The sequence below is a fragment of the Marmota marmota genome, unplaced genomic scaffold (genome assembly GCF_001458135.2).
Source record: "Marmota marmota marmota unplaced genomic scaffold, marMar, whole genome shotgun sequence".
NCBI lineage: Eukaryota > Metazoa > Chordata > Mammalia > Rodentia > Sciuridae > Marmota > Marmota marmota.
In genome coordinates, this window is record NW_026000172.1 from 168,119 (window position 1) to 182,914 (window position 14,796).

General features: G+C 48.2%; 1 protein-coding gene and 1 gene segment (V, D, J or C); one reads left to right on the forward strand and one right to left on the reverse strand.

Annotated features, from left to right (window-relative positions):
• LOC107159688 overlaps positions 1-5,229 on the forward strand; it is a 133,267-nt gene extending 128,038 nt beyond the window's left edge. The window contains 2 exon segments of the V gene segment in view: positions 1,359-1,396; positions 4,744-5,229. Coding sequence covers positions 1,359-1,396; positions 4,744-5,066 — 361 coding nt within the window.
• The window catches only part of Rpia (ribose 5-phosphate isomerase A), a 71,268-nt gene that overhangs the window by 6,477 nt on the left and 49,995 nt on the right, over positions 1-14,796 (reverse strand). The window lies entirely within an intron of this gene.

Sequence of the window (14,796 nt, forward strand, 5' to 3'; positions counted from 1 at the left end):
TAGTCTGAAGAAGGTCTCTCTTGAGCTGAATCAAAGAAAACTAGCTGTCTATAAGCTGACCAGGTGGGCAAAGGCGTTTCCAAGCAGAGGGAATGTTTTATAAAAATTGGAGAACTGTAAGCAGTTGAGGGTGGTGGGAGCCAAGTGTGGAAGTAGGGAACACAAGTTGAGAGGGAAGCAAGGCCGTCAAAAGTCTTCAGTGGAGTTGTGGCTCATTGGTAGCATTTGCCTAGCATGTGTGAGGCATTGGGTTCTATTCTCAGCTCCACATAAGAATAAATAAATAAAATAATGATATTGTGTACATCTACAACTAAAAATAAAAAAGTCTTCAGTGTCCTTCAAGGAGAGATGATGGGGACATGATGGGACACCAAGACCCTGGGCAGCCCTACTAGGTCCAACACCTGGTTAGCTCAGTGACACTTGAGCTCTGCCTGTCCTGTGACAGCAGACCACTCCATCAAGTAAGGTCCATGGCTCTACTCTGCTCATCAGTCCTGCTTCACTTCAGCTCATTTCCAAAACACATGTCAAGATATGGGCCTTGATTTGAGGTATTTAATCTACCTGTTTTGAAACAACATCATAGCAAGACAAAATTCAAATAAGAATGCATTCTTTAATTATCATTAACCAAGTCAAGATAATGAGTTCCATAATTACAACACAATGAAGTTTATCATTCCCAAGCCCAGGAGAAAATATAAAGAAATAGCTACTTTTTAAAATTTGTTTGTTTTTCTTTGCAGCTTACTTTCAATTTATTTTTTAAATGCATAAATTTAATAAGCAGTCCAGATGTACTTGGCTGCTAAAGAAGGGAATCATTCATCCTTAGAATAAAATGCATTGACTTCTAGGATTTTAGATCTCACATAAGAAAGCAAGCTTCTATCAGAGGAGCCCAGGGCTTCCACACCTGCTGAAACAGGGTCAGGCCTCAGCAGCTGGCTCAGTTCCTCCTGGGTGAGGAGGGTTTTTGTACGCCGAGGCAGTGGAGAGCTATCACTGTGGTGGACGTTCGGCTCCGGGACCAAGTTGGAAATAAAACGTGAGTAGATCGCTGGTTTCCTTCTGTTGTCCATGTCTCGTGGTCTCTGTGTGTGTGAACTGAGCCTCTGCAACCTGGCTCTGGCACCCTCCAGGGAAAGGTGACTCTGGGATCTCTAAGCAAACTTAAGAATCAAAGGCACATTTTTGCGTGAAGAGCAAGATTAAGTCATTGAGTGAGAAAAACTAGGTAACAGCCTTAGACACTCATGGGGGGCATGCTAGAAGGTTCCAGAGCCTCACTCAGTTGTCAGGGAGGGAGACTCAGTTTTTGTACAGGAGGGAAGTTCAGAGCAGTCACTGTGGTACACGTTTGGCGCAGGCACCAAGCTGGAGATCAAACGTGAGTATCTTTTTCAACCGATTCTTCTCTTCTGTCTAATTGCCTTGCTTTGTTCCTTTTTGTATGGTTTTGTTAGTTAGTTGTTGGGGACGTGAGAGATTTCATCCCCAGATTAGGTTCAGAGGAGGTGGCTAGTCCTAATTTATAGGATTTCTAAGTCAAAATAAAAATGGGGAAGAAGGGTGGCTGCCCCTCTAGAGGGGTTTTCGTAGGGGAACAAGGCAAAGCGAGTCATTGTGATTCACGTTCGGCGAAGGGACCAAACTGGAAATCAAACGTGAGTACCATTTTGCTCACTATTCATGACGTTTGGGCCGTGTTGTAACATTTGTGTGATTTTGTGATATTTTGGTGAACTGAACCATTCCTGGTGACAGAGAAGTCAATCGAAGAAAACCAGAAAATAGCCAATTTAAAAGCAAATAGATGAGGGGTTCAGTTGGGAGAAGAGAGAAATGGCTGGGTCTTTCTGGGAACCAGCCTATCTGGTGAGACTGGCAGCCAGGGCGGGTTTTTGTAGAGGGGGGCAAGCTGGAGCTGGCACTGTGGCTCACGTTCGGTGGCGGGACCAAGTTGGAGATGAAACGTAAGTGCCTTTTCCACTGTTTTTTCTCATGGAATTGTAAAATCGGGGGGGGTTTTCATGTTTGGAGTGTAAGTGGAGGTCAGTTCTGAACAAAACAGGTTTCTTCCAATTGAGTTGGGGGCTGAAAGTCTGTTCACCTCAAAGAGGAGGGGTTTTTGCTGAGGGGAATGTGATCTAGTTAATGTGGTGGATCACCTTCGGCCGGGGGACACGATTGGAGATAAAAAGTAAGTGATTTCTCTGTTGCCTTCTGGAACTTGGGTGCAATTCCCCTTAGCCCTGACTTGTAGAAGCTGAAGTAGGAGGTTGTCATCAGTTGCAACCTCCAAAAGTAGATTTGGAAACAGAAATACTTAAAAGGGCTAAAACGAGTGACTCAAAGTGGGGGTAAAACAGGGTAGACAGAAAAGTCAATTTCTGATTTTTATTAAGTTTTGTCAGATGTTGTGTGGGTTTCGGTCATTGCGCATTGTGATATGGAAAAGTTGGGAAATGGACTTCCTAGTCTGTTTTCTTTTTTGCCTGATAAATTATTTTATAAGGCAACTATGAAATGAATAGCAGGCCCAAAAAAATCACTTAAGTTAGAAAATTAAGCCTGTTTATCATGTTGAAGAGAATAATCAGCATTGTCACTTGTAGAATGTAATATGAGTGCTAAATGCCAAACCAAGAGATTCTGCAGGAATCAGATCTCAACAGATCTCATTGATAGCCCCTTTGTCAAAATTTAATTTCTATACTAGAGTAAATTTGAGGTGATCTGTTATCATAATGGTGAGAAGACAATTGACCCCTAAAACTGTTTTTTTAAAATGTGTTTAAATAAAGGAAATTAATAATTATGTTTTTTAAATATCCATGGTTTATAGGAAATATTTTAAAGAACATGTTGTTTTACTACCTTAGTTATCACGGGTCCATATTCTCACGCCACGTGGCCTTGCTGGCGTGGTCTGTAGGTCCCGTGGCGCCCTTTCTGGTACTGAGTACTCCCGTGGCCACTCACGTGGCAGTTCACCTGGCCGCTAAAGGCCACGGAAACCCGTGTTAGCTGGGTGACCTCTGCTGTGACCACTTTTCCTGGTACACAATGATGCAGATGATGCCACTAACATAGAGAGGGCAGAAACAGGGTGGGCAGAACACCAGTACAGAGAAAACTGATTTATTAAAGTTTTCAGGAATAAAATTATATTAAAATCCATTATTATGTCCTCTCAATGAGGCTGTAAAAAAAGATTTTTTTTAGTCATATATCATTATTTTATCTAATCTATTTACAAAAGCTCAACCCAAAAGAAAGAAATAGAGTCTACATAACTCTTTCAGGGTAAAATCCACAGGAGTGAAAACCAAGTTTGATGCCAGCAATCTGACCCCTCAGGACTTGGTAAATTCACTCTGAGTTCACATGAATACAATTGCACTGTATTAACTGGTAGAAAAAAAAAGTCTGGGACATGTTTTTAACTTTCATAAACTTAACTGCTTGGGTAGAATTATGTTTGAGTTGTAGCTAATTTTATATAAATGTGATTGATAAAAAGTTAACAGACATTTTTCAATACTGTAAATATTGTGATAAAAAAATTAATCTGGCTTAACATCATAATGACTTGTTTTTGTGTAGCCCCACTGCTTTCAAATCTGTGCTTAAGAAGGATTACTTTGTTCTATGCAGGACAGGACTATTTTAGGGCTCCTTTGAAACCTTTTAATGCATTTTAGAACTATTTATTTAACTATTTTAAGTTACTTTGAAACTATTTGGGAGCCTTTAAAAAAACTCTATTAAAGCCTAATGCAAAATCTTGAAATAATTTCCACATCAAATACAGTAATTACTAAATATTTTAAAGCTAGATGGAAAATTTGAATTGGCCCAGGAGGATCTCCACAGAATGTATTACTCTGCTTATTTTTCAGAGATCACATTATTTTGACACTGAGACTATTTTAATACAATCATTTTGCGAGAAAATAGTAATGAAGGTTTAAAAAGGAAAAAAAATAATAACAGTTCATTTATCTTATGTTGAAGTGCTTGGTTAACATTGGGGTTAGCTTTATTAAAAAAAAAAAAATTAAAGCTGCTCACATATCTGTTGACTTCTCCCAGCCAAGAACTCTTGATTTTCATTTTTCGTTTTTACTATTTTGCTGGGCTTGCATCCCCGCTGAGGGGATTTCCAGGAGGACACCTGGCAGCTGCTGGAGGTCAAAACTGAAGCTGGTCAGGTCCCCCAGACAGGTGGCCCGGGTGACTGTTGACACCTCCAGGTCTGGCTAAGAATTGCTTCATGTGGTTGCAGACCATCAGGCAGGGCCCAGTCTCACTTTCAGGGCTTCATGAGGGACAGGAGAGCTGCCTGCAGGTCTCCAGAGGGACATGCCACCCAGCTGAGGCCCACCAGACCCAGATGCAGCTGGGGCTGCACAGGGCCTTCCTCTACATGGAGGGGTGGAGTCTTGCCCTGAGGATCCTCAGGGTCAGATGAGGTGCCCTGTTTTCTTGGCCCAAAGCCCTGAGCTTTTGGAGGTGGCAGGGGACACAGTTGAAAGGCCTCAGAATGGCTTCAAAGAGTTCAAACTCAATTTAGCACTTTTTAAAGGGGCAGCGGGGAGCAAGGGAGTAACACCAAACCCTGGACACCTTACGGTGCTTCCTGGCTCTGCTGCCTCTCTGCAGCCACCCACCAACACACACCCAAGCCGAGACCTTCCTGGGACTTAGCCAGCTCTGTGCTTCCTTCCCCAGGGGACGTGGCTAGACCAAGTGTCTCCATCTTCCCACCGTCTTCGGAGCAGTTGCAGTCCGGAGGGGCCACGGTCGTGTGCTTTGTGAATGACTTCTACCCCAGAGACATCAACGTGAAGTGGAAGGTGGACAACGCCTATTACAACAGCAATATCCAGAACAGCTTCACGGAGCAGAACTCCAAGGACAGCACGTACAGCCTCAGCAGCACCCTGTCGCTGACCAGCTCAGAGTACAACAATCACAAGAGCTATACCTGTGAGGTCAGCCACAGCAGCCTGTCCTCGCCCATCACCAAGACGGTCAAAAGGAACGAGTGCTAGAGTCAGAGGCCGCGCCCTCCCGCCGCAGGCCTGGGCCCTCTCCTCACGAGGGACCCACCCCAGTTGCAGTCCTCCTCCCCCTCCCCACCTCACCCCTCCTCCTCCTTGGCTTGAATCAGCTGGTAATGGGGGAACAACAAATAAAATCAATCTTTGCACCTGAGGCTCTCTCCTTCCTCATTTAATGTTTTAGGCATTATCCTTCAATTACCCAGTTTCCCCTTTAAGGGACTTAAATGTCTAGTTGCCCTAACACGCACCACCACGTATAAAAACCATCCTCCATTTCACCCTATCCGTCTGCCCTGCACAAGACCCTGCTCTCTGAGACCCACACACCACCTGCTCACGTCCCCTCCCCTGGGCCATGGCTCGAGAGCCTCCCCCTTGGTCTCCCCTCCTCAGCAAGTTTCCCTAAGGACGATGGTTCCTGCAGTCCATATCCCTTGATCCAATTCAAGCTTCCCTGAAAACTTAGCAGAGCAAATGTTTCAAAAGATGAAAACAGTATAGGCTGAGGGTGGGCTCAGTGGTGAGCACACGCAGCGTCCTGTGTTCCATCCCCATCACTGGAAAAAAAGAATACAGCCCTAAGGAGGGTCAATCATCGCAAGACGATATGGAGTAATAAAGCCACATGACCAGCCTGAATGAACAATCAATAGGGTAATGTCAAGTCCATTACACACTGGGATACCCGCACCTGGGTTTAACCAAAGATTGTGCCTTTTTTACATTTGTAGATGTGTTTTAGGGACAACTTCTGACTGTCAAGAACAGTCTAGAGCACTTTCCACAACTGACTTGAACCCTCACGACACTGGAGAGTGCACGCTGGGTTCGTGGGAATGATGGGCAGGTTCTGGAAAGTGGAGTTTTCTGTAACTCAGCAATCCCACTCTTTAAAGGACTACGTCCCTATCCACAAAAAAACGTCTGTGCAAAAATGCTTACAGCAGCTTCATTCATAAAAGCCCAGAACTGGAAATAACACAAACGTCCACCAGCAGTAAAATGGGTCATGAAATCGTGGTACGTTGACCACTGAGCTGCTGGGTGAGGAGAATGGCCATAACCGAGGGCTGAAACACGAGGATAAGCCCAAGAACCCAAACCCCAGGGAGGCAGTCTGTGCTCCATCCAAATAAAGTTCAAGACCAGGTAAGATAAAACTAGAAGTCAGACTGGGGTACTCTTGGCTGGGGTGAGGCAGGTGTGGTGCCTGGTGGGGACTCTGGGGGGTTGGTAGGTTCCATTCCCCCCTGTGGGGTGTGCCCCTTTATGAGTTTATGAGAAGGTCCTGAGCTGTAGGATTAGGAACCATGCACTTTCTGTATGTCTTGGCTTCAAAATCAGTCACTCCCAGTCTACACAGATGAGGCTGGGAGAGGGGAGGGGAGGGGAGGGCCGCTCAGCTGTGAGCAGGTCCTGGGGGTCAAATCTCTAAGCCACAACTCTGCTCTCTCAAGCCCTGTATTGCTCTGCCTGTCAGAGTTCATGGTGCTGTGCAGACGGGGGTCAGACAACATGCCATCTCACTGGGGTCTTCTACACCCACGGGACCAGGAGCACAGACAAGAAAAAAATGAATGGAACTGGACTTCAGCAAGGGGATAAAGGATGGAAGTTACTTATCCAGATGTAGGGAGCCACTTAGGAAAGGCCTGCTTGGGCAGTGGGGAGGGACATGAAGAACATCAATGTCCTCTCCCCACCCTCCTCAGTGTGGCCTTGGGCTACCATTGCCAATCACGCCCCCGCACGACACAGACCTGAAGCACCTCTACCAGCTGCAGGAGTACAGAGCAGCTCAGACTCTGCCCACTCTATTAACACATAACCCAGCTTCCATAATGCTTTCCTTTCCCTTCTTAGAACTGGAGCCGTAAACCCGTACACGTGCGTGCGCGCACACACACACACACACACACACGCACCCTTGATAGGGACATACCTTGCCTTTCTGTCTCTGGACAGTATTCATAATTATCACATCTTTGAAACTTTGGAGATCTGAGTTTAGTTCAGAAAGACTCAACAAAGTCCCTTCAGATGACACAAACTTGTTCACCCATCTCTGGGGACCAAACTGAATAACCAAGGGACTTCTAATCTGGCTACAACTCCAAAGCAAGCTCTTCTAAGAAGGCAAAGCTCTGAAGCCAGCCCCACCCCAACTCAAGCAGGAAGATGCCCTGGAGTTTCAAATTGTGTTCCTCAGAAGAACACTCTCAGCTCCCAGTTCTTGGAACCCATGGATGTGACCCGACTTAGAAGGTGGGTCTTGCAGACGTCATCAAATCAAAGTGGGATCATATGAAGATGTTGATGAAGATGAGGTGAAACTGGATTTTTTATTCATTGCTTGTGGGAATGAAAATTGATATAGCTACTCAAGAATGTCCATTTCTTGAAAAACTAAATAAAATACATGCACCACATGACCCAGCAATCACATTGGGCATTTATCCCCAAGAAATGAAAACTTAAGTCCACACAAAAACCTGTACATAATTGTTCATAGCAGTTTTATTTGTGAATAGCCTCAAATTTGAAATAACCTATGTGTCCTCAATAGGTGTCCCTCAGTAAGTGACTGGTCAAACAGGACTAACATGTCCCTCAGCAGGTAATTGACAGGTCATGCCTTGGAATCCTATGAGGAACAGGAGTCAGAGCACACAACCTCACCGGTGATTCTGAAGGGGATCACACAGAGTGAAGAAGTCTAGTCTCAAAGGGTCACAGACCATAACATTCCTTTCATGTAATAGTCTTGAAATGACAGATATGGACAGGGAGGGCAGATTGCTGGTCATGGGGGAATTTGGGTGATGGGGACAGGAGAGCAATGTGACCATACAGGGGACATCACAAGGGAAGTCTCTGTGGTCAGGGGTGATTCTGCATCCCAACTGCAGTGATAGTGACACATGACAAAACCACGAAGACCTACACACCCTGCGTCAGTGTGCGAGTCTTGGTTTCGAGTTGTGCTCTGCAAGAAGTAACAGTCAGGGCAAACTGTGGGGGTCATCCAGACCTCTCTCCTATGTTCTGTCTCTGCAACATCCTGCAGAATATCATTACAGTATTTTAAGATAAAAAGTTTTTTAAAAAGAAGATGAAGTCATACTGGATGAGGGACAGCCTTGAGCCAATGGCTGAGGTGTGTTTGGAGAAGCAGAGACACACAGGGAGAGTACCCTATGGCCAGGGAGGCAGGCGCTGAGGAGGTAGCCATGAAGCACTGAGCGCTGCCGGGAGCCACCAGGAGCTAGGAGAGCTGTGGGGAGGTCTGTCCCTCAGGCCCTCCAGAAGAAGCCAACCTTGCCAACTCCTTAACTCCACAATTGTGAGACAATAAATGACTTGTTTAAATCCCCGGTGTGTGGACTTAGTGAGGACAGTCCCAGAAAACTGACATAGTGTGGATGCAGAGAGACAGGTCAAGTCCCCAGGAACATCCTCCTGCACTGCCAAGGTGTCCCGTAGGTGTGACCTCCCCAGGGACGGCTGGCCAAGGCCATGCACACACACACACAGCACTCCTAGGGCCTGAGAGGTCCTCAGGTCCAGAAAGTTCAGGTCGATGTGAGTGAAAGGCCAAACCGACAAGAGACTGAGCCTTCTCGTGGGAGGTGGCCTGCTTGGGGCTCTAAGCTTAAGCTCTGGAGTTGCAAAGCCCTCACGGTGCTGTGTGAGCCTCAGCAAGGTTCTTCACCTGTGTGGCCCTCACGTCTCACCTGTAGGATGCAGGAGTGATGGTACCACCTAGTAGGTCAACAACTGCCAAGACTCAGTGCCAATGTCAGGGGCTCGGCACGCCGACCAGCTCCTCCCCAAAGCTCATGGGCGCTGGCTGTTGGAGGAGCACGCTGTGCCCTCCTGGATCTGCAGGGTGGGTTCTTGGGCTTCAAGCCCCATGGGTCCCATGGTAGGTTTAAGGAAAAATGGAGGAAAGAGAGAGAACAGAGAAAGAAAAACAAAAGAAAGAAGGGCAGAAAAAAAAAATAATGGGAAGCAGTCTGCCCAGAAAACAGGGGGACTGCACCATGACAGCCCCACCGACATCAGGGGGAGCCCCTCTCTGCAGTGGGACAGGCTCTCAGCACACGTGAGCTAGCCGGTGTGAAGCAGCAGGCATTCCAGGGGAGAAGAGGCAGGCCCAGCCATGGCCCCGAGCTGGACACCAACCACTGTATGGTGAAGATGCCTTAACGGCAGACGATGGGCTGTTTGTCAGTCAAGACACAGCACAGGAGGGAAGACTGACACTCCCAAGAGTGGGCAGTGGGTCAGCCTGACAACTGTGTTTATCAAAGATTAGGGCAGAGCCACCGCCAACCCTGCATCTCACCCGCCACTCCTATCAGCCACCCACACACCCAGCCCCCATCTGCACCCAAGCCCCCGTCAGTGGGACAAAGTGCTGCACAGGAGACTGGGAAGCCCTTTCCAGCTCGAATGTCTGCAGACGTCACAGCCCTGAAGTGGGATCTTCTGTGGCTTCAAGGGGCTGTGGTCTCCATTTTAAGCTTTTTTCTATATAAGGAAGAGCCTTCAGAATGAGGTTTCATAAAGTTGGTGCTAATGCCTTTGCTCCAACAGACCCCTGAGCAAGTCAGCAAGTTGCATGTGTTATTTTGGAGAAGAGGAAAAGGGAGATGAGAGAATGGTGGAAGATGGGAGAAGGGAGGGGATGTGGAAGAGGAGAAAGAGGAAGCAAAGGCCAACGGAGGCGTACAGGGGAGGAACAGGAAGGGGAAAGAGGAAGCCACACAGATGATGCTTCTTTGCCTTTGTATGCAGCGTGGGTCCAGGCCCTGGGGCCCCAAGCCTCAGCTCTTCTTCCTGGTCAACGTGACAGCCCTCTCTGCTCTTTCTTACAGCGGGACCCGGGAGCCCATGAGTGTGGGTCTGTTTACCTCCATGGCTGGTGCCACATCCAGGGGCTCTGCAGCCCTCTCCCCGGGGTTTGAGCAAGGGGAGCCACACCAGTGGTGGAGTCAGCCAGAGCCTGCACAACAGGAGAGGATTAGCGAGCAGGCTGTCCCCATACAGGGCGGCCTGGAAAGTATCCACAGCTCACATAGCAAGCTGCTTTACCCTGGGCCTCTGCTTCCTCCATTTCCTAGCCCTGGGGCCATCAAGCTCTGGACATGAGGCTAGTCCTCACCCAGATGTGCTCTATGGGGAGCAGTGTATCAGGCTTTGAAGACTCAGTATGACAAATGGACACAAAACATCCCATTAACAAATCTGACACATTGTATCCTTGGATTCCATGTGGAGATAGTAATACTTGGGCTATATTGGATTAAGTCAAATATATTATCAAGATTAATTTCACAGGTTTAATCATGTTTTTATAATGTGGTACTAGAAAAAAATGGGGGGGTACTAGAAAATTTTAATGCTTATACATGGTTCACATCATATACCTGTCCGACCGGACATCCTAGATTATGCTAAACTGCTGAGTGTGTCCTGGGAAGCAGATCCACCTTCACTCAGAAGGGTTTTGGGACTTGACCTGAAGCTGGCCCTTAGAGACATATATCCCCAAGCCTCGCCCAGCACCTCCACAGGGACTGAGCAGCTCCTGGGCAGAACTTGTGCATCTCCCCAGTTTGCTGCCACTCTGTCTCCTCCCAGTCAGCTACTCCCCAGCGAGTGCCTCAACACTGGCTTACAAGTGTGGACATAGCCCTTATGACAACAGAAGCCATACTATACGACTGTCCCCAAACACAAGCACAGCAGAACTCAAACATTTATAAGGTATGACATAGTTTGCAGAGAATTAGAAGGAGGTAGTCCTCATAGTTCATTAACACAGGTGCACATATTTATATGATATGACATGAGGTCTCATGTGAACAAGAGTTAAGCAAGCCACCACCACCAACCCCTCACCACGTTAGCAACACTGGAGAACATAAAGCAGTGTGAGGTAAGGCCCACACTTCCTGCCACAATGCTCTTAAATCTAATCAAATAGCCAAGCAATATACAAGGAAATTGAGCCAGCCCCCAAACACTGGTTTTGGGAAATGGGAAACCAGTGGTCTGGGGACTGGAATTCCAACTTATTCTTTCACTTAGTGTTTATTGAATGGCTAAAATATGTCAGGGTGTCTCAGATACTTTCACAGGTGTGAGGAGTAGTGTGAGCCCAAGGTGCTCATAGCCCAGGGTTACGGGAGTCCTGTGGGTCACAAGAAGAATTGCTTGTACTCCAAGTGAGACGAGGGTTGGTGGTTTTGAATAGAATAATTTCATCTGACTTATAAATAAGCAAGATTTCCCTGGGTGTTCTGATGAGAATGAACCTCGAGGTGAACAGGTACAAGGGTCCAAGCAACAGGTGGCAATACACTGCAGGCTGGTCTGATGTGCCCCACTAGATGATTATGGGGAGAGACCTCAAGGTTTCCAGCTGAGGGACTGGAAGGATTGAGTTGCCTTAGTTGAAGTGAGGAAGCCTACAGGAGGCACAGGTTTGGGCGAAAAGAGCAGAATCCACCTGGAATTGATTTTTGTGCATAGAATGAGGTGAGGGTCAAGGTTCCTTCTCCTCCACATGGACACTCAGCTGCTCACTTCCCTGTGAGATTGCTGTGGCACCTCTGCTGAAAATCCACGGCCACATAGTCTAGGTCTAAGGCCTCTATTTCACTCTGCAGACCTACTTCACCATCCTCAGCCAGCAGACGCCACCTGGATCCATGAGGCTTTGGGACTCTGTCTTGGGCACACTGGATCTGAGATGCTGCTTAGACAGCCAGGGGGGTGGCTGGCTATAGAGTCAGGAACTCAGAGTCGGTACTGGAGACAAAGGTTCTCCAGAGTCACCCAGATGGTGTGAAAAGCCACAGACTGGGAGAGGAGGCCTTGCAAGGGATGGCAGATGGAGACTGGACCGGGAGGCACTCCCACACAGCAGGCTGGCAAGATGCACAGGAACCAGAAAAGAAGAGTGGGAAGGACTGGCAGGGGAAGGGGAGGACGATCAGAGGAGCAGAAGAAATGTACAGGGGGGTGCTGGCTGCAGACAGGCCAGCTACGGTTAAAGATGGAACTGGGCCCTGGGGTCAGCCACGTGAGGACTGTGGGTGAACCAGCTGAGAGCAGTTTCCGTACAAAGACAGGAGCAAAAGTCTGGTCAGAGGGGTTCAAAAGAGAATGGGAGGAAAGAAAGTGGAGATGGCGAGGGAAGGAGAGAGCTGAGGCAGTAACTGAGAGGAGAGTGGGAAGGGAAGTGAGGTCTGCAGAGGGCACATTTGAAAGGAGAGAGATGAAGGGTTGTTGAAAGCTGAGGAGGAGCAGAACCAGCAGAGATGGCCAATGTAGAGCTGAGGAGGGAGAGGAGCACTCCGCTGGAGAGAAGGGGTGGGAAAGCCAGCGGAGGGACAGAAGGGAGAGTCCAGGGCACAAGTGCACAGCACTTGGCAGGGAATGTGCTGGGACTTGTTGGTGACTTTTCTAACAAGTGGGGATGCTGAGATCCTTCAGGTTGAGAAGTTCAGGACTTATAGACTGACATAAGCAAGTCAAGGTTCCAGGCAGGATGAAGAGGAGAGACAGAGAGCTCACCAGGAAGCCCCCTGACCACCTGCCAGTGCTTTCCCCATGGCCTTCCGTGCAGATGCCCTTCCTGAACAGATCCCCCAGGCACCCCAGAAGGCAGCTCTTGCCCTTCAGAGACCTATTCCTCTGACCTTTCCCACCCACACCCTCCCTGTCCTTCCCACACCTCCTGCTCCATTCCCAGCTGCAGGTATGGGAATTTCTCTCTGTGGCCTCCCCTCCTCCCTACTCCTCTCATCCCTCCTACCCCTCCATCTACCTACCCACCCTTCCTGGGATTGAACCAACCTTGACACCCCTACCAGGTGCTCAGCTACATCTCCGACTATGGCCGGTTTTGTGTGTTCCTGAAGCTACAAGTGTCTGCACAGAGTGGAAAAGGAAAAGGGCAGAGAGCAGGGGGCAGGGGGATGAGGAGGGGCCTGACCTTCACTAGTGTGGCCCCTTATGGCCCCCTGTGATTCTCATACCCCACACCAAAGTGTTTCTCACTAGGTCTGATTCATAAACGAAGAAACTGGGGCCAAGACAGGTTTTATAATGTGCTGAGGGCACAGAGCCAGTGAGAGATGTAATGGTGACTTCCACCAGGTCATCAAGCCCAGACGACCATGCCTCTCCACAGGTGTTCCACTTGGTGGGCTCTGGGCAGGTCTCAATGATATTGGTTTGTTATAGGAACAGGCAGCAGACAGACCTTTAAAACTAGAGGAAGACCAGGCCATGACCTGAGCAAGGGCCTTTGTTCTCTGAGTTCATTGAAAGAAAATGTACAAGCTTTTATTTCACAATGGCTCCCGGGCAAATAAGAAAGACCCCCTGTGACACAGTAATAAAATATTGACGATCAAAGAAAAATAAATATTGCACCGAGAAGACCTGTGGGGTGCTGGTGGCCCAGCACGTGTCAATGTGTGGTGGGATTTGCTCTAGGATAACAGTGACGACTAGGGAGTCTCCACACTGATGGCATCCTGTCTCCAAGTCTTCCAACAGTCCCTGGGGAAGTTTGTATCACCCTCTCTTTACAGATAAGGAAGCTAAGACTTAGAAACATGCCATGTCCAAGGTCCACACAATCAGTATGCCTTAAAACCAGGACCTGACAGGTGGCCTATTCAGAGTTGCCAAATCCCAGGGCAAAGCAGCAGTAAAGGTCAGGTAAGGAAAGCTTAGAAATCAGGATCTCCTGTGACCAATGAGGACACTCAAGAGCAGGGACTCTTGGCATGGCCTGGTCACTCCACCTCCCAGCAGACTGGAGACTCGAGGCCAGGGCACTTTCTACCTGTCCTGTTTTACCAGTTGCAATAGAAGCTAATGGAGACAGCTGGTGGAGCAACCCATAAACCTTGCAGAAATGGAGAGTCGGCCATGCCCCAGACAACCAGGAAGAGTGTTGGCCAAAAGTTCTTCTTCCACATCTCCTCACAGTGCCCAGGCTCTAACCATGCCCCACCCTGCACCCCAGCCCAGGTTGGTTATTACTGAGTTTCATGGTGACTGGCCTGAGAACACCAAAAAAAGTAATGCTACCTTGTTGAGGAGAGTCCCAGGACCAAGATAGCAATTGTCATGGCAACAGTCACACTGATTCAGTCAAGGAGAGGACCCTTTGGGGAACTGAAAACAGAACCCAGAGCACATCTGTTGCTTTTGCTCGCTCCCATCCTCCCCAGCATGCTGGGCAGTGCACCCCACACCCTTTTAGAAGCTCTTGAGGCCCTGTGCACCTGGGGCCCCTGCACCTGGCCACAGCCATGTCCAGCCCCAGGATGGAAAAAACACCAAGCCAACCTTGTTTGACACCACTCCACCCACACCCACCACCTCACCTCCAGGGTCAGGGCTTTCCTGCTGGACCAGCCCAGAACAGTCAGTGTTCTTGGAGAGGTCCGACCTGGGAACTAGACCCAGAGGCTGACGTGTGAAGAGATGCTTTCTGGGGCCACAGAGGTCCTGGAGGTACCCGAATAGCAAGGAATAGTTTGCTAAATAGTTTCTCCATTTCAGGGATGAGAGACAGGGAAGGACAGGGATGAACTCCATCAACATTTCAGAATAGATTTCAGTGAACTTCTAGAGGGCATGACAGAAGTTCCCTCTTCTACCATGTCCCTTCGCATCTATGCATATA